At 55.2% G+C, this 23,530-nt stretch overlaps 1 protein-coding gene across 1 annotated transcript; it reads right to left on the reverse strand.

Moving 5' to 3' along the window:
• Positions 1–413: 413 nt before the first annotated feature.
• UBAC1 (UBA domain containing 1) lies at positions 414–20,532 on the reverse strand. Its single transcript, XM_045562066.1, has 10 exons — positions 20,148–20,532; positions 15,579–15,699; positions 14,624–14,697; positions 11,045–11,152; positions 9,849–9,951; positions 9,478–9,586; positions 8,686–8,908; positions 5,670–5,756; positions 4,881–5,019; positions 414–959 (listed from the first exon to the last, which is right to left on the reverse strand). The coding sequence occupies exons 1-10, from the start codon at positions 20,283–20,285 to the stop codon at positions 844–846; spliced, it is 1,218 nt and encodes a 405-aa protein (XP_045418022.1). The 5' UTR covers positions 20,286–20,532; the 3' UTR covers positions 414–843.
• Between the last annotated feature and the right edge of the window lie 2,998 nt (positions 20,533–23,530).

Genomic DNA, 23,530 nt, shown 5'->3' on the forward strand with positions numbered 1-23,530 from the left:
TGAGGCCCCCACACCGACAGCCAAGCACACCGGGGGCCGGGAGGAAGCGGGGCTGCCTCAGACATCCGAGAGCCGATGGCTTAGGCAATAATCATGAGCAGAGCTCACAGAAAGAGGAAACACTTTCTCATTTTAAAGCTTAGATGTTTTTTTTAAAAAGGAGAAGGGTGGGTGCAGCGGTGGCTGCTGGCCCTGGGGAGATGACCCCAGCGATGCAACTGTAAAGTCCCCTATGTCCAATAGCAATGTGAGATTGTGCCAACAAAATGCGTCCACAAGATTCAACCAAAATGTCCACGTGGCCACAGCACCTGCCTCGGCAGGAGCGGGGATGGAGCCGAGCTCGTGGGAACGCAAACGTGTAGGAGGTTCCCGGTTTCCTCCTTGGCACCAAATAATACTAACGCACAAAATAGGAAAAAGAGATTTTATTTATTAAAGAAAAATCATCTGTGGATTACTCTAGTTAAATTAGTAGTTTGACATTAACACTTTGGATTGAAACATGCCTTCTTTCAAACAACAAGTGGACTCTACAAGCAACGCCTAAGGGTCAAGTCAAGCAGCATCGCAAGAGCCCGAGGGAACACTCTGGAGAGGCCACCCTTCAGCTCCCCAGCCCCAAAGCCACTTTCGTAGACGCCTGTCAGAAGCGCAAAGCGCCGCCTTAGGAACTGCCACCGCGGAAGTTTGTAAGCAATAAGGTCAGAGAACGAGGGCGCCGCGGCACCTCTGACACCCCAGCCGAGTGCAGAGGGCGGGTTTCCGGGAGGCCCCGGCTCCCAGTCTCGGCTGCTCCTAGGGAGGCTGCAGCGGCCAGGCAGCCGCGGGGGACAGCGCCGCCTATGTGCGGTTCAGTGTCTGGAAGATTCTGGAGATCTGCAGCATGACCGGCCCCGTCTCCGGGTCGTTCATCCACTGGGTGCTGTTCAGCGGGTTCTCCAGCATGTCTTCGAACGCTGCGGGCAGAGCAGAGACAGCTGAGCCGGCACCCGCACCCGCCAGAACTGCAGCAGCTTCCCTCTGCGAGAGGCTTCCCGGAACGGGGCCACAGCTGCCAGGGCACACGGGGCCACCGCTGGCCCTCCACCTGAAAACCCATGCGGCCGCGCCCGACCTGCTGACCACACTGGTGACTCTGAACAGACGCTGCAGCCCCGGCCCATAAACCCACTGCCAGTCCCACCCGGAGAAAAAAGGACTTACACACAAATACAAGTTTGTACGCAGACTTAAATACAAATGTTGTATAAATACACAAACTTACATATTAAATGTTGCAAATTTAGTAACAAATTAGAAACACCTAAATGTTCATTCAACCTTAAGAAAATGAGGGCGCAGTGGTCACGCCTGTGACCCCGGTTACTCAGGAGGCTGAGGCAGGAGGAAGGCTTGAGCCCAGGATTTCAGGTTGCTGTGGGCTATGACGATGCCACTGAACTCTACCCAGGGCGACCAAGTGAGAGCTTGTCTCAAAAAAAAAAAAGTAACAGAGTACTTCTGAAAATGAAAACTTTGATCTTCTAAACAATTTTCAAAAACTGTTTTCCTAAAATAAGTGCTTTTAGCAAGCAGCTCTCGGGCCGCAGCACAGTGAAGGTGCGGCCCTCTGCAGGGTGCCGGCCTGCTCTGAGGGGCCTGGTGGCTTCCCACGCCTGGCCACGCCGCACAGCGGGGCCTCTCCAGCAGAAGCGGCCCAGCCCGGCAGGAGCACCCAGCCCCCGATCAGAGTGAACCGCACTTAGCTCCGTCCGCGAAGGCACAACCCAGGCCCTAAAGCAACCTCGGTGTTCTCCTGATTAAAATGCTCTGAAAACCAGTGTAGACTCTCAGAAAGACAACTCGGCATCTGAGAGAACACTCCACAGGGTGTGGCGCGTCACAGACCCAGTGAGGTCCAACAGGGCTGGGGACCCGGTCCCCCACCTGACCCCCAGCAAACAGCACAGCAAATGCCAGAAGCATAAGAGCTGAACAAGAACATGAAAACCATACAGATGAACATCTGAGGAAGAACTTTCTCCTGTGTGCCTAACGTCAGCATTTCAGAAGGTGCCACACAAAAGTAAAGGGCAAACACGGCTGCAACACAAGGGCAGATGTTGTTGCCACATAACACGCCCCGGGCGAAGCCCCAGGCCTAGTCTGGCAGTTGGCAAACAGACGGCAGACGAGGCGACACGCGACAGGAGAGGCGCTGGCCAACAGAAAGGTGCCCCACGCCACAGATCACCAAAAGGAACACAAGTTGTAACAGCATGACCAGGCCTCTATCTGTGGGACGGGGTGGGCACGTGCTCTGGGCTGATCTCACGTGGCGACACCAAAGAACAGGCCCACAAGACAGATGCAGAGTTTAAAAGGCTCCACCGGCTGTGAACTGGTCACGTGACTCCCATCTCCTCATCCTTGGGGGTGTGAGCCGCACTCGGAGGTGCTGCAGCAGCCAGTCCAAAGCGCCCAGCCGAGACGTCAGTGCGCAGGCCCACGGAGGGCATCTGTCGAATAACCTACAGAGCACTCCTCTGTACCCACTGAAAGCTCGTTTCTAACATAGTAGGAGCAGAGAAAATGCACGAAATGGGACGCGAGAGCGAGCAGTGGCCGTGGTTCCGAGGGGTGACGGCAGCCCTGTCCGGCACACAGATGCCCACAAAGACATTGGAGGACACCCGGCAACGGGAGGAGGACAGTCAAAGAGAACTTCAAGTTGCTTCTTCGTTTTCTTTGTTTTCCAAGTTTTCTATAATGACATTATATTTCTTCTAAAATGATAAAGGCCATTTTAAAAAGTCGTATCAGAGATGTTTAAATACGAGCTTGAGAGAAACGTGCACCTGCGGAGGACCCAGCACGGCGGGCGTGTCGGGTGGTCTGGTGACCGGGGAAGGCCCAGCAGCAAGGCTGTGGTCAGGGAGGGCCGCGGTCCTGCCGGGCAGAGCTCCAGGGCGCCGGGACTCGGTGCCCACTGCCCTGCTAGCTCGTTCCCGGCACAGGGAGTGTGAGCGCCGCCTGGCGTCAGCCGGCACCCCGTGTTCCACTGACTCAGACCTGCACACTGGTGGGCTCACTCCGTGCCATCGGGTCAGACGCGGGAGAAAGGCTCCGCGTTAGCCACGCGGGAACCTCGACAGACGGGCTAAAACCCTTTGCCTCTAAACTGGAGGAAAAGCAGAACTTCCTTTATCTGATCAAATGTGCATTTAAAAACCACCATAAATCAGCAATCTCACTGGTAAAGTATCAAAGGAAAATCCTGCAGAAAGGGTCTCTGGACAGACCCACGGCAGCACCCGCTGGGGTCTAAGGTCCAGAGATCGCAGGAGAGACACACTCTCCGTGTGCAAGGGACCACTGACAACAAAAATAAACTCACAAAGACACACCTCAGATTTTAGAATTTGGGTAAACAGAGGAAAATTCTCTCTCTCACACCAAAAATACACTTCCAGGTGGATTACAGACTTAAATAAGAAAGGAGAAACTTTAAAACTTTTAGAAAAAAATAAAGGAAAATGTCTTGCTGACCTTGGTTTTCTTTTAAAGGTTCACATCGTAAAAGAAAACAGACACACTCAAGGACAGCAAAACACAGAGCTGTGGCTCGGCGTTGAGCACGTAAGAAGCCAGAAGCTGGACAGCACCTGCAGCACAGGCAACCGGGCAGGCTCAGCATCCAAACGGGAAGCACTTTTTGAGCAATGAAAACAATCCGGCAGAACAACAGGCCAGGGGCCAACAGAAGGCCCCGCACAGCCGAAGCCCGAGCAGTGGCAGGTCAACTCCTGAGCAGGGCTCAGCCCTGACGACCAGGGAGCAGCAGCCCCTTGGCGCCTGCCTGCCCGGGGCACGAATGCCTTCCTTGCTGTCTGGGGCCACTGCCGCAGCAGGGCTCTGCCAGCCCAGCTCTGGGTGTTCAGCGCAGAGAAACCCTCGTCCCTGTGCACTGGGGGACGGGGACAGGACGTTCGGAGCAGCATCAGAGCGGCACTACACGCGTGGCCCAAGTACTAGAGAGCCAACAGAGAAACCAACTGGTACACTCAGTCGACCAAATACTTCACAGCACTTCACAGAAGAAGGCCCAAGTCGCAGAAGCCACCTAAATGTGATCCTGTTTACATGAAGGCAGGGACGGGTGAGGGCTGGGTAGGGCACACGGAGAGCTGGCAAAACGACAGGAAAGCAAAGCCCTCAGGACGGCAACCGCTCTGCAGGGAGAGGGTGCCCCAGGCCCAGAGGGACTGCAGTACTCTGCATTTTAAGATGAACGGCAGATACGTGGCTATTAGTTTTACTATTCTTCTTTTTTTTTTTTTTACAGACGGAGTCTCACTCTGTGGCCCAGGCTGCAGTGCAGCAATGTGATCCCAGCTCACTGCAGCCTCCAACTCCTGGGCTCAAGCATCCTCCTGCCTCAGCCTCCCAAGTGCTGGGACTACAGGTGCGTGCTACTGTACCCGGCTTAATTTTATTATTCTTTGAAGTTACAAATATTACAGAAGCGTTTGCATGTGTGTATCTCACAATGAAAATACATAATTCCTGAAGAGGCCCCTCTAAAAAGCCCCAAGCCTGTCTGTGCTCACGGAAGTTCCGGAGCTGCTGGGAGCTGCTGGGACTGGGAAAGCCGCTGGCACTGGTTTTTCCAGAGCTGTGTGTGCAGGAGACTGTCACCCCACGAGCAGAACCTGACTCAGGCCCTACGGTGACCCAGGCAGGAGCTACGCCACAGGCTGCCAACCTGCAGGGCAGGGAGCACCGCCACCACATGGCGGTTCCCAGCACGGCTTCTGCGCCCTCCGCCTGCTGTGGGAGGAAACCAGCCGCTTCCCACCTGCCCCCGCCCACACCTGAGTCAGGTAAAGACGACATACCTAGTAGTGTTTTAGGGTTGGTCAGACCCAGCTGCACCACCGGGTTATCCAGGATGGCCTGAAAGAGAGGGCTGTCGGGGTCGATGCCCTTGTCCAGCTCCTCAGGGGAGGGCTTCCGGTCCCCCAGCAGCCACTCGCACTGCAAAACCAAGAGTGTCAGAGCTGCCGTTAGTTCCTTGTCAAGGCACCGTCAGCATCAAACACCTGTACCTTTCTATGAGTCCCTAGCAAGTCCCCAAGGCTGTTCTAACTGTAAGGGACTTTGTTATGAAACAGCCCGGTCCCAGTTACGTCAGGCTGGAGGTAGAAGTAGGTACCAGTCTGGGTTTCTCTCCAGACCCTGGCACTGCAGTGCAATCTGACCACTGCCACCCTCAAGGGTGTCCACGTGGCCCTCCTGGAAGTGTTGGGTGATTAACAAATACACCAAGCGCCAGCTTTGTTCCGGGGACGAAGCCCAGCATGACTGAGCTCCTGTCACAGCCAGTCGACGCGTCTGGAGACGTCTGGACACAGACATGTCATGTATTTACAGAAAGGCAATCAACTGGAGTCCATTTAATAAAATAAATTAACAAATTACACACTCACCCATAGAATATGTACAAATAAGGCACTGTTTTTAGATAGGCAAAGCCCAGAATTTTTTCAGTATTTTCAAAATTTTGTATTACTGGAAACATCTACCCCACTGTTTCACTTAAACGGCAACATGACTGACAGCGAGCGGAAGACTCTCGCATGCATGGCACACCGGGAGGAGAGGGAACACGGCCGCCTGGTACTCACAGCCGCGTTCTGCTGGTTGTTGTTCACCCTGAGGGCGTCCAGCACCTCCTTCTCATCGAAGCCCATCTCCATCAGGGACACCACCGCCTGCAGGAACCAACAGCCGTTAGAGACCCAGCTCAGGGAGGGCGGCACCAGGTCCCCATGGGGACCCACTTTCCATGAACAGCCTTAGAAGAAGGGCGCTAAGATACTGCTGAGGGATTCTCCACTTCCGAGTTCTCTTTCCTTACAGCTTTCCCGAGACATTTCTTAGTTTTCAACATCCTAAAGCCAAGGGGGTGTAGGCTGCGGCTGCAGCTAGCAGAGACCAGACTTGTCTGTGGGGGCCACAGGCCGGGTGGGGAGCAGGCACGCCGTTGACGCACCCAGACCCGCCGCAAACCCCCTCGGGCATGTGCTGCCGCCACCCGTGTGGGAGAAAGTGCGCACAGAGCTACCCCGAGGGCCTGCTGTCCATGCACGAGTGGCGTCTGAGGAAGGTCATGCCAGTAAACCTGATTCAAATGAAGACAAAAACGTCATAGGATTTGTGGAGAGCAGAAGTTTTATTCAGATTTTACCTTGAAACAAAGAAACTAAAAATTTTTAAACTTCTAATATTTAACAGAACTTAAGCTGTAAGTGTAAACATACCCTAATTCTTAGAGCAATGACCCAACCTTCAGTGTGCTGGGGTAAGGATATGCATTTTCAGGACAAAATCGTATAACAAGACAATCCTTCACTTTACAAAGGACTTTCATAACACGATGTTTAAAAAGGTCAATTTTGCAAAAAATTATAAAAAATTTCATCAATTTTTAAAAAGCATCTCCTAATCCCTGGAGGGTCAAACCCTGCTCCCTGGAAGCCCTAGGTCCTCTCCCCCTTTCTCAGTTCTCTCGAAGGGTTAACTAGTCCCGCTCTGTGGCCCGCAAAGCTCTCCGCGCCTCTCAGGTGGTCACAGACACCCCCTGTCACACGCCCAGTCTGGGCTGGGCCGCAGAGGTTGCCGAGGGAGCCCCGCAGGAAAGACCTCTCGGGGGGCAGGCAGGAGGCCGCTGAGTTCACAAGTCCACACTTCTACTCGTGGTCCGTCTCACTTGCCTTCCTGGGCCATGTCCCAACTCCAGGGCCTCCAACAATGAGTGCTGGGAGAACGGCCCACCTACAGCACTGTCATGTCCAAGTCATACAAACAGCCAGGAACCTGCTGCTGAACTCAGGAACAGGGTGGCCTTTAGCTGGCTTCAAAGAAACCATTCTCTCTCCTCATGTCTGCTGTGCACCAGCACTTCCGAGGGGACACTCCAGTAGCCCCACCCCTCCCTGCGAGAGCAAAGACTTTCTCACGGCAGCAGTAGGGGGTCCCTGTGCTCTGCACCTCCTGAGCAGTGTCCTATCCACAGCCAGGGGTGAGTGGGGTGGGGCAGCACAGAGCCCTGTGGTCCCAAGTCCGGGCCCTGCCCCCCCCACCGTCCTTTCCCTGGAACTCGGTAACATCTCGATCCTCATCAGACGCTGCCTGCTCCACGACAGGCACGTGAATCCAAGGGCAGGAGAAGGGCTGCTATGCTGGGCCCTCGAGCCCTGACAACTTCATAACAACTGTCACCAGAGAAGACTTTCCATGAAACTGTCTAACTCGGGAGACGGGAAGGACAGCAGTGAAGTATCCTAGGAGGATGAGCATGTGGGGACGGAGCGTGAACATCTGTATCTAACAGCAAAGGGCTCAGAGGCAAAGAGGAATATAAACCAGCAACCTCACAGGGACCACGCAGGACCCAGACCCGCAAAGCGGAGCAGCTGCTCCGTCCCCAGCAGGCTTCCAGGAGCAGACGTGGACTTGTCCCCGGAAGACCAAGACAGACTTCCTGGCACACCCAGAACCGGTAGATTTGATAGAGTGAAAGCACTTTCCAACGCACAGCTGAACTCGCCAGAACGGGCATCAGCAGGGGTGGAAACAAAGCACGAAACCAGCCCTGGGAGGGCGGGAGGCGCCTCACCCGCAGGAAGTGGACCCTGGGCCCCGCGAGCTGGGGTGGGAGCCGGGACGCTGACTTACACAGCAGGGCCCCGAAAAGATGGGCAGAAGCACCAGAACAGCGTTGTCTGAGTCTGACTCTTCCTGTGCAGGGAAGAATCAAAGCCAAGGAGCCGTGGGCTGCACTGTGGGGTGGAGGCCAGGCCCCTGGCTGGTGGTCCTGCGCGGCCCCCGCAGAAGCAAACTCGGAATTGTCCCGGTGGAGCTCAGTGAGCAGGCCACGTGGGATTCCCACGGAAAACTCAGGCTGCACAGGCGAGACCAGGAGGAAAAGCCACCTACCTGTGCCACACCAGAATCAGGGGCCACTTGCGACCAGCACCCTGAGCAAACAGATCTGCGACCTGAGAGGAAACGTGAGCGCGGCTGATCGATTTAAAAGGTCAAAGGAGGAATTAAAATCCTGAGCAAAGAGCAGGACAGTGAAGAAAGAACAGGAGACACAGAAACATCACTCATGAGGTAACACTAGGGAGGGCCACAAAACGCGCCCCGACGTCAGCTACCCGGGTGCAGCCAGAGCTCTCCTGGGCCGCGGCCCCTAGACGCGGCAGACAGCAGGGCGACAGCCGCCTGACCAGCGCCTCCACTCACGAGGCCGCCCCCCGGGTTGCCCTCCAGGACTCCGGGCGGTCAGTCCCCACCCAAACCCACAGAGCAGCGGCGGCAACAGGTGCAGCCCATGCACACTTGCAGTAGGAAGGGGAACTTGAAAATTTTGAGTTTTTCTAAAGATGACAGACATGCTGATGAACGACTGAGGCTACTAAGAGGAAATCGGGACACTGGAACTGAAAAGAGGATAACTTACAGGTGAACTTGGGAATTTAGCTCCCCCCCGCCCCCCCAGGCCTGTCTGCAAACCGCCCTGGCTTTACTTTCTCCAGGACGGAGCTGGCTGGGGGCCCCAGCTTCCTTTACACAAGGCAGCCTCAAGTGAAGGCAAGGGCGACTCCACCTGGTGACGGGTCCAACAACACATACCCGAGCATCAGCCCGAAATTCCCTTTTCCTCCGAATCTTCTTGAAGATCTCCGTCAGTTCATCTCTGGCCTCCTCATCGTCCGTGCTAGTTCCAGCAGCAGCCTCAGAGGTGCCCGCCGTGGCGCCCGCAGCCCCGGGTGAGGCCTGGCCTGGGAGGGGCGTGTCTATGGCCGGGTCCTCGGCATGCTCAATGAGCCACTCCATGGCCTGGGGCACCGACATGCTGAAAGGCAACAAGAGGCTCTTGCCAACAGCCCAGGTGACCTGACCATGTACTTCCTGCACATGCCCAGGACAAGGCCCTCCCTGTCAGTGATTCTCCGCATGGAGGGACGGCTGGCACTCTGGTCTTACCTCCAGCGACCCACGCCCCTGGGCGGAACCCAGAAACCCACGCGCTGAGGGAGGGAACTGGGCTCAGAGGGACACAGCGTGAGTTCAGGGCCGAAGCACAAAGGAACGTGGTTTATGGGTTATTCATTTTAGATGGGCACACAGGAGTAATTAGAAATAGGACCCTGAGGAAGACTATACAGGATCACCGGCCCTGCTATGAACAGGCTCGATTTGAGTTCTCATAAAACGGCCCGAAGAGCAGTTACAGGGCGATGACTTGCCACATCCCCACCCCCCACCAAATACTTTCCGGCCATGCATTTAAGGGACCTCTTTAAAAACTCACACACTGGAAATGATTCAATCATGCAAGCGTCTGGGATGGAGGATGTCGCCCACAGGGAGCCCCAAGACTAAGCCCCGCGTCCAGGCTGGAAGGGAAGCGGCCCCACGTACTGGTTCAGCCGAAGGGCCTTGGAGGCCCTGGTCTCGGGAAAGCCCATCTCCGTGAGCTGCCGCAGAGCAGCTTCGTCCACACGCTCGTCCTCGTCCTCGTCCAGCATAGCTGCAGCAAGAGAGCAGACCCGCGTCAGGGGCGCTTCCCTGAGCGCCACACACTCTCGGTCGTTATCTGAAACCTCAGGGTACCTGTGAACTAACCAGAACGCCCACACCCACAGGCGAGAATGAAGGTGCAAGCGGGCCGCTGCACACACAGACTGCAAGTGAAAAACAGGGCAGAGTGCTCCGGCTGCAGTGCCGAGGGCAGTGGGTCAACAGCTGGACGCGAATGCAGAATCATCCATCAAGCTGGGGTCTGCGCCTACCGTTTGCCTTCTTAAACAGTTCCACTGCGTCCGGGTTCAGCGCTAACAACTTCTGTGCCACCTTGATAAGAGACACCAATATTTTCCGGAGCTCTGTCTGGAACTGTGGTGAAAAAAAAAAGAAATCATTTCTTTAAATGTCCAAGAAACCTACTTGGATCGGTACCCCCACTTCCCTATCCTAGAGTTCTGAACCTGTGAGAATCAAAACCTCGCTGCTTTCCTTCAGGAGAGTAGACTGCGGCTGAGGAGGAAGAGGGTGGGGCTGGCAGACGCTCACAGCCTGGGAAGGAGGGGCTCTTCTGTCTGCACAGACAGGCCACGAGCAGGGCCCCTCAGCTGGCAACACAGAGGCAAGGTCCAGGGACAATCACTCTGTGCCAGTATGACACTCGGTCTCACGGCCAGCAAGGACACCGTCTGGGCAGCTGGTACCATGTGGGTAGAAGACCTCGGACGGACTCAGGCTCCACGGCTATGGCTCTCTAACTGCTGCCTGGCTGAAGCACGACCGCCAGCAACAGCACCTGCCACGGCCAATCGATCTTCTCAAGAAGAGAGCAGGAGCTGGCAGGACGTGACCAGAGACCCTCTCTAGACAGGTCCTGGTTGCAGGGCCCAGAGACAGGGGTCAGCTGTCTCCTCTGCCACACAAGCCTACACCCTCCTGCGAGACACCGCACTGGGGCAAACACACCTCTGAGCTGGACACACAGGCCAGAAGGGACAAGATGCTGGCCACTGTGGAAGAGCTGCATGCTCTGGTAGGTATGGAACTCTCTGGAAGACACCCAAGGCAGTCCTGTTCCCAAGATGAACCAGGGTCAGGACAGTGCTCTCAGATTAGACAGAGCTGAGGGCCAGCGCGTGCCCTGCGTGCTGCGCTAGTCCTCGTGGGCATTGCAAACACTTTTTTTAACTTGGAATTTTCCAAGACAAAACAATTCAAGAGTTCAGATTCTATCTCCAAGTTTTTGCCAAACTCAGGGCCAAACTCCTACCACTCTCCCAGTGGTATCCAGTGGGATCTGTCCTTTCAGTCTTGCCTTCAGATGTCTTTCAAACTCGTTACTGTGAAATAATTTTAGATTTAAAGAAATATTGCAAAAATAGAATTTTTGTGTATCTTTCACCAGCCTCTTGTGGCTCCCACCCCCTGTGACCAACACGCCCCGTCTCCGCTGGGCCACACTCACGTCTCGCATGTTGGTCTGGACCACGGCCCGGTCCATGTTGTAGGAGGGCAGGCTGGCAGTGGCTTGGAAGATAGCATCTCGATCTGGAGCTTTCTGTTCTTGTTTTTTCTGCACAGAAGTAATCAGAAAGTCAGAAATGAACATAAGCGCAATAAAAGGCGAGATTATGTCAACTGAATAAAAAGCTCTAAGCAGAGAGAGAATCTGTTTTCTTTAGGAACAAAAGCTGTGAACTCCTTGACGAGTTGGAGGTATTCCAGAGAGTTCTGTGCAAGACCTCAGGGACAGAAGACTAGACGTGATGCTCAGGACACAAGTGTGGTGGTAAAGCAGGGGAGGAGAAGGTGGCCACAGGCCGACAGTCGCACAGGCTACAGCAGGGCTGGGGCGAGGGGGCAGCTTCCGAGGAACCACACAGACGCGCAGAGAGGCCCGGGAGCCAGAAATACACACCTGTTTCTGCTGCTTTTGGAACCCCCAATGCGACAAGAAAGGAATAAAGATGCTAGAAATTCACAATAACAAAAAGGATGGCAGAAGAAACAAAACTAGAGGAGAGGCCACAAATTTTCAGAAGATGGCAAGTGGCGGGCGGGATCGGCAGAGCTGCGAAGGCTGACAGCCACGGGCTGGCAGAACAGACAGCCAGCGGGACTCACCGCCCCGCCACCCTCCCAGAACTGCAGGACATTCAGAGGCATCAGGTGCCACAGCAGGGGGAGCGAGCCCCAGGCGCAGGAGTGGCACTCCTCCCCCACCCTGCTCAGCTGGCAGCCACCTGGAGGGACTGAGCCAGAGATGCTTGCAGGCCAGGAACCCCAGGCTCGGCAGAGAGCGGCACCCTCCTGCACCCTCGGCTGCGAGACCAGCACCTGTGTTACTCAGCGTCAGGGACAGAGCGGGAGACGCAGCCGGGGGCAGGAGGGGCGCAACGGCTGAGTCTCTGCGCCACAGTGACACCCACCAGCTGGCACAACCTGCCTGGGCACAGAGAGCAGCTGACAAACTGCAGGGTCTCTTAAAGGCGACATACAGCCAAAGACAGCAGCTGGATATTTGGGGAAAGCGTCCAGCATGAAAGGCAAAAACCAAAATAAGAACAGGGAAAACAAAAAGAAGCACAAAGGAAAGAGACAGGGAGGAAAGAGGAAAGCACTTAAAACTCAGGAACCCGACCCCACGCCCAGACAGGAACGTGCCAGACTGACAGACAAGAACTGCTTGGCAAGTTTTAAAGTATTACACCCAGCCACAAAAAAGGCTGCAGGGCCCGGCACGGTGGCTCACGCCTGTAATCCCAGCACTCGGGGAGGCCGAGGCGGAAGGATCGCTTGAGCTCAGGAGTTTGAGACCAGCCTGAGCAAGAGTGAGATCCCGTCTCTACTAAAAATAGGAAAATTCGCCGGGCGTGGTGGTTCGAGCCTGTAGTCCCAGCCTGAGCCCGGGAGTTGGAGGCTGCAGTGAGCTATGATGGCGCCACTGCTCTCTGGTCTGGGCGACAGAGCAAAGTCCTGTCTCAAAAAAAGAGTGCAGAAAGAAAAGAGAAAACAAGGAAAAGAAATTATCAAAAAACAATCCAGGAAAACTTCCAGAACTCAATTTCCCAGAACTCGCACGTGAACCTCCAGGTTCAACATGCCAGGCACAGAGAAGGCAAAAAAACCTGTGTCAGAGACATCGTGAAATTCCAGACCACTAAAGCACGTCAGGGGACTGAGAAGTTCCAAACGGAGCAGTGGCGGGAAGATGGATCTGCAGGGAGGAACATCAGGGCTGACCGCAGCACCCGCCCATGGCCCCGACCTGGAACCAAGGCCTCAGGACCAACGTCCCCGCCCAGGCGCTGGAGGACGTCCGGTTCCACCAGACCATGTGAAGAAGTCAGGAGGAACAAGACACTCGGGTCTGTGGTAGCAGAATTCGGAGATGGCCCAGGCTCCATGCCTGCACGATCCCGGGGCGTGAGCCAGACAGAGTCCACTCTGGAGTTAGGTTGCGTCCTATGTCACAGCTGACTCTGGGGAAAAAGACTTGCCCCTTGGTGGGCCTGACCTAATCAGGCGAGCTCTTAACAAGGGCAGGGCTCTCTCTCGTGATGTTCGGCACCTAAAACATGCTGTTGCTGGCTCTGAGGATGGAAGAGGCTATATGGCAAGGAAGGACAGCTGTGCCCAGGGGCCGAGAGCAGCCCCCAGCTGACCACCAGCAAGAAAGAGGGAGCTCAGCCTTCCAACTGCAGGAACCGGATTCCGTCCACTCCCTGGAAGAGGGGGAAGCAGATTCTCCCCCGGAGGCTCCACATGGGAATGCAATTTCAACTCAAGACTTGAGCAAAGAAACCAGCTGAGCCCAGCCAGACTTCCAACCCACAACACTGTGAGCTAAGAGATGAGTGTTGTTCTAAGTGGATAAGTCCGTGGCAATTTGTTGAGGTGGCAAGAGAAAACTTAAATAGGATTAGAAGGTCCTGACTCAGGAGAGAGGGAGGAAAACTCAGACTGTGCAACAGGCCCCAAAGGCACCGGTTCAGGCAGATGCAGGGGCCAGAGGGACATGCAGAGAGGATTCCAAGAGCAAAGGGAACTGGCAGATGACCTCACACGTGACCATGGAGGGAGGGCTGGGGGGGGCCATATCCTATTCATTAAGAAGCCAACAGAGTCTAAACTTGACCATCAAGAGATCAGGTAGAGAACAGCCAACGCTAACCGTTTAGGCATGAGTGGTCGCTTTAGGGAGTATGATTCAGGCATGATAGGAGGTGAACGATTTTTATTAAAAGATCTGTATTATTACTTGACTTTTTAATACATGTGTTATTTTGACTTAAAAATGATTAATAATTTATAAAAATAGGAATAAACACCTTACAATGCTTCATTTTACAAATGTGTGAGGAGAGCTGGATCCACTGAACCCCGCAAGCTACAGCGGCTGTGGTCAGACCCCGCTGTTTGCTAGTCATGGGCCTGTAAGTCTGAATATCAGCGGTCACAGCCGTAATTTGAGCACAGCAGATCCTCCCTGCAGCAGTTCCCAGAAATGGGCCTGGCTCAGGGACAGGCAGCCCAGATCTGTCCAACACAGATGAGCTGGGCGGCTGCCCCTGTGCCGCCCACACGAGGCCAGGTGTGGCTGAAGATAAGGAAGGGACCCAAGCCCAGGGCACCCCTCCTGAACCCTCAGTCGCAGACGAGACCCTAAAATAGCTCATCCACCAGTTTAGCCTGCTCTTTCTCTGGGGCGAACACCTGCCCTCGCATCTCAAAGCCCCAGTAAGAAACTCTACCCCCTCACTTTCTTCTCCACGCCAGAAAACAGGCCAAGTCTTCCGTGCTGATAACATGAAAAGGGACCAGGACCAACAGGAGTGAAACAGGCGCAGGCACAACAGAGAATGCCTGATAACCACGTAACTAGAGCCAGCCGTGACGGAGAACTCCTGACAACCACGTCCCCCGCAACTGCGGCGGATGTGTGGGTTGGTGAGTAACCACCATAGAGGACACTTGTCTCTGACATCCTTGAAGTATAGACTTCTACGTATAAAGATCTCCAATTGCAAACTTTGAAACTTACCTTTTCTTCTGCCGAGACCTCAGCCATCTTAGGAATTGGTGTTGGGGCACGCTTTTTTATCAATAATAGGACATCTAGAAAGAATGACATTGATGTCTGTCATGCTGGTTATCACTTTGCACCCACATGATGGCATGAATTGTTCTAGATGACCCAAGTTCTAGATGTTCCTGCTCGTCCCCCAACCCAGGTGTCCATGTCAGCCGGCCTTGGCTGACGTATGAGCCTGGCAGGAGCCCACAGGTGACCAGTGGCCCAGGAGGCTTGCACAGCACGGCCCTGATGACCACATAAAGAACTGGTGGGAATCTTGCAAAAACGTTCTCACTTTAATGGGCTCAGTTTTGAAAATCTGTGAGGCTGGAGAGCTAGGTCTTAATTCTCAGCTGAAAGTCTGGGGCATAGTTCTTCCACGACCCACAACGGGGGTCACCTGCCACTTAGTTCTGAGGCTGTTAGCAATACTGTCAGTATTTTCAAAACAAATCACTTAAAGGAATTCCAGAAAGAAAGTCATTATTTGAATGACATATAGAAAACTGAGGCTTCTCCCCAAGTGCCTCCAGACACAAAACTATAAGGAATTAAATGGCTGCATATAATATGAACATCTCACTAGCATGCTTAAAACAATCACCACAATAATGATTTCCAACCAAAGTTTTCTTTTTATTTGAAAAATAAAACCTACAGAAGCTCTGGAGTCTCTGGTTTTGCTCTGACAGAACAAAAATTAAATTCACGTTTGACTTCTCAGATGTCTGCCGCTTGTTCAATTTCAGTTTCTGCTGTTTCCACAAATATTCCATAACACACACTTTTTTTTCATAAAAGAAACATGAAACCATTTAGTCTAATCTGGTTTTCTCGCTAACGTCCTACTTGGAGCCCCGACTCCCTGCCGACCAGGCCTGTGCCCACAGCGCTGCTGCCTGCTTCCCCGCAGCAACCTCACCTTGGTCTTGGACGTTCTCTTCTGAGATTGTTTTAGTGTCACTCAGCACCCTCTCTGAAGCAGCATGTATTAATTTGTGATGGGTTACACTTTTGGGGTCTTCTAAGCTCCCATGAGCACACTAGGGAAAAAAAACGATGTTATTTCAAGATAGAAAACAAATCGTCAAACTAATAACATAAGATCGGACATCCTAAGCCACACCAAGAATTTACAGGTTTTTCTTACTAGCTGAGAAATTAAAGCGTAGCTCAAATTAAAGAATCCCCATTAATGGTGGAGGCCGAATGCAAGACCACATGCTGGGTCTCCTTGGCCAGTGATCTGATCACCAACCCACTAAGTACTTCTGAAACAGGCTCACAGCTTTGACATATAATACCCTCCTCATAATTAATGGCAACCCGAATCGCTTTAGTCTGGAAAGATCCGGAAAGTAATTTTTAAATGAAAATAGCAGGTCCATTGTTTTCTGCTGATCTAAGACCTAAGTATGTTTTGTGCACTTGCTTTTCTTTCTTCCACAGACACAGGAAAGGGGCTGAAGAGACAGCAAAGACTGGTTCAAAGAGTGACCACCGAGCACCCACGATGCCCCAAGAGGAGCACTTAGCACGACTAGTCTCAGCTTAGCTCTGGCTCCCTGAGTAATGCCACACTACAGACTCGGCTCACGGGCCCCTCGTGGGGCAGCTCAAAGGGGACTGGTGGGCACAGAGCCGTGTCCAAGTCACCAGGGCCCTGGACACCCCGTAACACCTGGGTGGGGAAGGCACTGAAGTCCTCACCCACACGGGAAGGCAGCACACGCGGCGGTGAGGACTCCACCCTCTCACATGCCCAGCGCTCGCACGCGTGACCTGGGAAGCCACCTCCACAGCTGCGGACTCCAACTCCAGGCGAAGCGTGAGCAAGCGCCCACGGGGTCCCTTCCAATCCTGTAATTCTAACGTGAAGAGCGCACAGCAAATCGCGGGCGGGGCCTGGGAGACACTGCTCGTCATTTCAACCTCTCTGCACAGCACTGCACAGCTGTTGGCACCGGCTCACAGGAGTTCTGCTTTCCCCTGGACACGGGCCATCGGACCACCATGTAGGCTCACCATTTTGTGAAGACTGAGCAAGGCCGGCGGTCCCACGTGATGAAGACCCAGGTAAGCGTGTGTGCCTGTGTGTTGGCGTGCAGACACGCCCACCAGATTGTCACTATCACTTCAGACCACCCGGCCCCACACACCACGCCAGACAGCGGTGCCCACCTAATCAGCTACAGCCCCTCCACATGAACCAGAACCTCAGGGTGCAGGGAGTGGGGCTGCACTTGTACACTTCAGGAAACATCCACAGATGCTTCTATAGCCCACGCTGAAAACCTTTGCTCTTACGGAGTCCCTGAGGTTAGATGGCAGAATTATCTGATGGCTGTGGCACCATTCCGGACGGCCCAGCCCCAGACACCCAGCAGGCCAGAGTCTTGGAGGCCGCCCCCGGACCTCGCAGATGGCTGGGTGCAGACCCACTGCAAGCTGGCTCACCACCTCCCTCTGCTACCGCGGAGGCTCAGATACCTGGCACACACAACTTCTTACAAGAAGAAAAAATCTAAGCATATGCTTCACCTCGCAACACTGGCATTTTAAGAGTAACTGGACTTTTCCATTACTCTCAAGACTGAAAATGATTCTGAAAAAAGGATCAAGAAGGCTTTGGGAGCGGTCATTCATTCATTCATGTAAAACCAGCACTGCTGAGGGGCAGGGAGGTGGAATCCAGTACTGGGAAAATACACTCTCGCCACTTATGACAGAGCAGAGAAATCAACTTCCTTTGAACTTGACAATGGTTCTGCTCCCAGAAATACTGGGTATGCCTCTTCACAGTTTTAAAATTTGCAGGCTAGTTGATTTGTCAAGTTCAGAATACAGTCTACAAAACACAACTTTCCAAAACAATCCGAAAAAAACCGTGCTCTGCAGCATGTGAACAGCACACAGGGAACAAAACATAGGCGTGAGTCACCCACACTATGCAAGACTCTCTCGTTCTGTTTCTTTGCTCTCAGTGGAAGCTGGGGTACAGCCGTGAAAAAGCCCTAATAAAGGCCAACACCAGGCAGGGAGGTGCTAACCCACGGCAGAAGAGCACTGACTTCCTTTCCGCTTATACCTGACATAATCTGTCATTTGAAGGTACACCTTTAGGTAATCTAGGAAATTTTAACAACCACACTATCATATACACCAACTCCACCACACCAGAAGCATAATTTATTTACAATCACTAACCACCACCTGTCTTCCAGGCAATGGAAGCTAGAGACCACCGTGGCAATCCCTATTTGCAAAAAACAAAAAAGGGAAAGGCAACAACGGCACTTCTTTAAGAATTATGATAATAAAACCCCTCCTCAATACAGCAGTCACTCTCAGGAGCACTGTGGGGGGACAGAAGAAGAAGAGCCCACGTTGTTCCCCTGAGGGTAGAGGGGAAAGAGGGAGAGTAAAATATGCCAGGGGAAGCCCATGCTGGGGGAGGAGCTCTGCTAAGACACAGACCAGGGTCCCTGCTACAGCAGTCTGAGCAGTCTGCCGTTCCGGACACAACCTGGGAACCCTCGCGCAACGAATGCGTTCCGACTGCCTGCAGGACAGGACAGGGCATGCGGGCGGGGAGGCTTCCTGACAGCTCCGCTCTGGAGGCCTGTGATGCCTGCAACGCGCATGGCCTCTGCAGTGTAAAACTCCCCTGGAGGTCAGACCCCCACTCCTGGAGAGACTGCAGAGTGGAATAAAGTCTCAATTTAAAGTAGGATAATGACCCAAAAATCCCAAATGATATATCTCAGTACTGAATGGAATAATAAATATCAGGACCGTAATAATTAGCATCATATAGAAATTGGCTGTCTAATTAACCCCAAGTGCTCCTGAAATTCATCAGTAAGTGTCTGTAGATCAAAAAGTTCTCATTTCCTGTTCACCTTCATAAAATAATACCATTAGTGAGTTAAACTAAATGCCATACTAATGCAGGTGACATCCCACGTCGACGCAGTTCGGGGTTGACAATTTATTTTCATTATTCTATTAATCCACACATTTGCTTTAGTGGCTGCTCTGAGCCTGACCCTGGACTTGTGGATAAAACCAAGCCCTTAAGGAGCTTCTGTCCGGGATGGAGGAAGAAATAGCACCTCAGGGAGGTTTTAAGAAAACACACGCACACTAGACAAGCAACAAAGCCTGGCTCTCACAGGATGCCCAGAGGTCCCCACCCTTTCAGCTCAGTGCTGTCCTGGTGGTTTTCTAGATGGCAAAACCACAGACTGGGCCAAAAGAAAAACAAGAAAGCAGCCAAAACCACAGTGCCCTTGAACGTGTGTGCCTGGAGGGCCCCTCCTCAACACGGATCGCTAAGGCCATGAAATCACGATTGTTCACGTCCCGTGTGTTCCAGAAGGAGGCTTGCCATGCCTGCCTGACAGTTACAGAAAAATTCCCCAGAACCGTACTCAGGAGAGTAACTCCAAAGTGCTCCTTGTGAACACTTGGATAACGTCTAGACAACAGTTAGCTACATTCTAACACAACCAGCCTGTCAACACATAGATTTGTAACAGCACACGGAGTCCCCACTGAAAGGCGGCAGCCTCCTTTAAATCCTGACAAACAAGCACTTTATCTTGCCAGGTAGAGTTTCCTTAGGCTACCAGAGTCCCCTAAATAGTCTTAGCTGACCTTACGCATCGAGTTTAGAGACACGGCGGCCTCAAGAACTGTTATTAGTTCTAACAATTAGCAACCTAATTCACGTGATTGCACTTTAAAAAGTGTCTCTTTCAGTTGAGAGTCCCTTCTCTTGGACCTTCCCACTTAATTTTACCTCTGCAGAAAAGCAGCGGCACAGGCACTTGCCCCGCAGTGGGACTATTTTAAGTGACTCCACCTAAGACGCATAAGTGGCCCGAGCCAAGCCCTGGCCCACACACCAGCCCCAGGAAACAGTGTCCCGCTCTGTGGGGAAGGGGAAGGGGCCTCCTAACGAAGGGACCTATGTCAATCCTCCGCTCTTGGAGGAGCTGCTGGAGAATGAAAACCTCTCCCCAAAGCAAGCGAGCACAAACGCTGGAAACCGCGAGGCCTGCCCCGCCGGCGACCTCACCTCTCCCAGTCCCGGTCTCCCTACCTGCCCCTCCCTCTCAGAGTAGCTGTAAAGTTAAATGAGAGGGTGACTTGTAAAACGCTCGGCCTGGTGGCTGGCACCGGGCAAGCGCTTAACAAACGCGCCCGGGCGGGCTCGGGGAACAGTGTCCAGAAGGTGCTGGGGCTCTAGAAGGGAGGTAGCTGAGAAAACGGGCAGGAGGCGCTGCCTCCACCCCGGAGAAGAGACAGCCTGGGAGCTGCGGACGGGGCGGCGGGCCCGACGTGCAGGAGGAGAGTCCGGGATCGAGCCGAGGGTCCGCCGTCGAGGCGGGAGTCCGGGGTCGGGGCGGGGCGAGGGGGCAGGATTGAGGGCCGAGGAGCGGGGCGGAGTCGCGGGAAGCCCGGGGTCGCGGGAGACCGGCCTTACGTGCTTGAGGCAGCGCTCCTTGAGCTTCTCCACCGAGGTGTCCTCGGTCGCCTCCTCCAGCCACTCGGCGCCGTCGGCCGCGCAGATGTGGAGCCGCAGCACCTTGCCCGCGAAGATCTTCTCCTCCTGCACGAACATCCCGCCGCCGCCACAAGGGCCTGCGCCCGCCGCCCCGGCCCGTGAAGGTCACCGGGCGGGCGGGCGGGGCGGGGGCGGGGCCAGGCCGCCCGCGCGCGCCTTCGCTGGGCCGCGCCGCCGCCGCCCCGCCCGGCTCCCGGCCGCCCGGCCGCCCGTCCCCAGCGCGGCCTAAGCGCTCGCCTCGCTCCCGCCGCCGCAGCCGCCGCACCGGAAGTGCGCAACGGGGCACGCCCGGCGCATGCCGGGAGATGCAGTTCTCTGCGGGCGCCCCGCTCCCGCGCGCCGGAAGTGCGTAAGGGGCGCGCCCGGGGCACGCCGGGAGCCGAGGTTCCCCGGTCGCTTCCTCGCCAGAGCTTTGGCGCCGGTGGGGTGAGCCGGGCTCCGGCGGCCAGGTCCGCGCCGGTGTCGCGAGGCAGCAGGATACGGCAGTGATGGTTGTGTATGCAGGGCACGTTGAAATAATATTTTGGATTATTGGGTTAATTTTAATACCTGTTAAAATAAACCTGACCTGTTTCGTTTTACGTTTTGAGATCCGGCTGCTGGAACGTTTAACATCGTGCATGTGGCTGCTGTGATGTTTCCAGCGGACCGCACTGCCCTGGAGCGGAGGTCCCCAAAGTGGGGTCCGCGGGGAACTGCTGGGGCCCCGTCCACCCCCGGTGCAACCCCCAGGCAGGAGGAGCACGAGTCCACACAAGGCTGGGTGTGGGGGGCCCGGCGAGGCTGGAAGCTGCCCCGCAGGCACAGGGGTCCAGGTGGACTCAGTCTCTGCTTGGCCAGACTGAGTCAGGCTCCCGAACCTTCTAGGCCCATGGGTGCGCTTCCTTGTAAAATCCGCCCTAAAACTCAGCAGTTAAACAACTCTCTGTCAGTTCTCACAGCTGGACCCATCAGGTGTTTGCCATCAACCGGCAGACGGACTGCTCTCGGGTGGCCAGGGCCAACCCATGCTCCCCTCATCTGTGTGGCCTCCTCTGGAAGCTGCCCTGGGCTCGTGCCCACAGGCATGTGTAGGACCCACATGGGCGCGTTTCCAGCCTCTGCTTGTGCCACAGCGCTGGCATCTCCAGGACAGAGCAAGTCGTGAGCAAGTCCAAAGTCAAAGAGGGTGGGCCAAGATGACAAGGCAAAGAGTGGGGACACGGAGGCCACCAGTGGGGCCATGGACATGCCCTCTCCACCTCCCAGGTTGGCTGAGAACAGAGAGTGAGGACGCACCTGTGTGGGGAGGACTCTGCAGTTTGTTTAGGGGGAGATGGGCGCACTCCAGGCTGGGCACAGGGTGGGCAGAGGCAGAGGCTGCAGCTGGAGGGAGGCAGCAGGGCAGAGGGTCAGCTGGGAAGGGGCCAAGGCTGGGACCCCAGTGGCACCCCAACTTCCAACAGGAAAAATCTGAATCCCTCCCTCTTGGCGTGAAATCCCTTCCCAGCCTCCCTGCTTCCTCCCAGCCGTGTGCTGCATGGCGTGGGAGTGTCCTTGCCATGGGGACCTCCAGAGTGTCCGCACAGGTCCTGCAGGCAGTGTTGGCAGAAGGCCGTGCAATCCACTGGGGAGAGTGGAGGTTTGTGAGGAATGACTCCCAGGCCTCCCGCTGTGCCCCGTCTGCGTTCTGATGAGGTGTGAGGCTGTATTCTTTTCCTGTAACAAATGGCCACAACAGGGTGTCCTAAAACAACAGTAATCTCTCCCGGTTCTGGAGGCGAGAAGTCTGAAATCAAGGTGCCCGTGTGAGGGCTCCAGGGGAGGGCCCTCCCTGCGCCTTTGGCCTCTGGCCCCCCCAGCGTCCTTAGCTTGTGGCCGGGTCACTCCAGCCCCTGCCTCTGACTTTCTCGCTTCTCCCCATGTCTCCTCTGTGTATCTCCTGGGACACTCGCCCCTGGATTGGGGCTGACCCTGAGCCAGGACGACCTTCTCTCAAGATCCTGAATTCCGCCTACAAAGGCCTTTTTCCCAAATAAGGTCCCATGCAGAGTTCCAGGGTCAGGACACAGACGCATGTCCCGGGGGCACCACCCGGCCCACTGCAGAGGCTACCTGCCCTGCCCTGGAGGTGCGGCTGCTGACGACAGGACCCTCAGGCGCAGCCCGGCGGCCCCTCGGCACCGGCTGCTCCTGTCATGATTGTCGGCCTTTTCTGTTCTGATGCTGTCCCCTTCCGTGTGGGGGCCTGGTCCTTGCGCTGTGTGTGGCAGAAGCAGCTTGCAATGTCCCCACCAGCCACATCAGCCAGGCCCAGCCTTGCCTCGTGGGCCCGGCATCTACAGTCCTGAGTCTCAGCAAAGCCCCCACCCCCCATGCACAGTGAGCGTGTTGGCAAAATATTTCCCAGGAGGCTGGAGGTCAGTGTAAGTGGTCTCTGCCTCAGTGGCAGCTGCTCCCCAGGCCCGAGGCCAGTCGCTGGTAATTCTCTGGCCCCCAGAACACCAGAGAAGAACAACAGGTTCCCGGAGATGCCTGGAGCAAGTCCCTTCCCTGGGGACCAGGCGCTGATTCTCCAAGCTGGTGTCCTAGAGAGGGTTCAGAGTCAAATCAACAAGCTTCGAACCCGAGCCCTGTCCCTTCCCAATCAAGAGGCCTCGGTTTCCTCTTCTATGGCTTTGGTGTGGACACAGAGACGCCACCCAAGGTCCCCTCCAAGAGAGGACCTGCTGCCCCAGCAGCAGACGCCACCTTGGAAGTCGCTCCTGAGTGGCTGAGCCGAGTGGGGCGTACAGACCCAGCCCCCTCCCGGGTCCTGTGGTGGGGACACGCCCCAGAGCCCACCCCCACCAGCTGGCACAGGCTCTCTGGGCTCAGCTTCCCCCCTGCCCGATGCTGCCTCCCCCTGGTCTCCAGGACACACCGTGCGCCCCAACTTCGGCTCGGCTCTGCTTCTGGGGCACTTGATCCATTGCTCCAGCTTGTGCCTGTTCAGCACCTCCGGTGCGCTGGGTGCCCCGGAGGCCTGAGGTGCGGCAGGAAGCAGGCAGCTGAGGAGCCCCCAGCCTGCTGGAGAGGGAGCCCCAGCTCCCTGTGTGGGGCTTGGGGGGACTTCGGGCCAGCGCTCCAGGGGGCTCCTCATTGCTGCAACAGAAACCAGCTTGGCCAGTTCAGGCAGAAAAGGAGCTCCCAGAGGGCTCCTGGGGTGCTGAGACTTCCGGGGCCAGGAGGACCGGGCTGGGGCCCTAGGTCACAATGCGGGGGCATCTCCAGGAGAGCCCACTGCCCTCCACGCTGGACACCCTACTCACCCCCGACCACGC

Source organism: Lemur catta, chromosome 10 (genome assembly GCF_020740605.2).
Source record: "Lemur catta isolate mLemCat1 chromosome 10, mLemCat1.pri, whole genome shotgun sequence".
NCBI lineage: Eukaryota > Metazoa > Chordata > Mammalia > Primates > Lemuridae > Lemur > Lemur catta.

What these genes read in the sequence shown, in the direction of transcription:
- UBAC1 (XM_045562066.1), bottom strand. Translation starts at nt 20,285, where the DNA reads ATGTTCGTGCAGGAGGAGAAGATCTTCGCGGGCAAGGTGCTGCGGCTC. An exon ending in AGGTCTCGGCAGAAGAAAAG is followed by an intron (nt 11,153 to 14,623) that starts GTAAGTTTCAAA and finishes ACTTCTGTGCAG; the next exon opens with AAAAAACAAGAACAGAAAGC. An exon ending in CAACCCTAAAACACTACTAG is followed by an intron (nt 960 to 4,880) that starts GTATGTCGTCTT and finishes CTCTGCCCGCAG; the next exon opens with CGTTCGAAGACATGCTGGAG.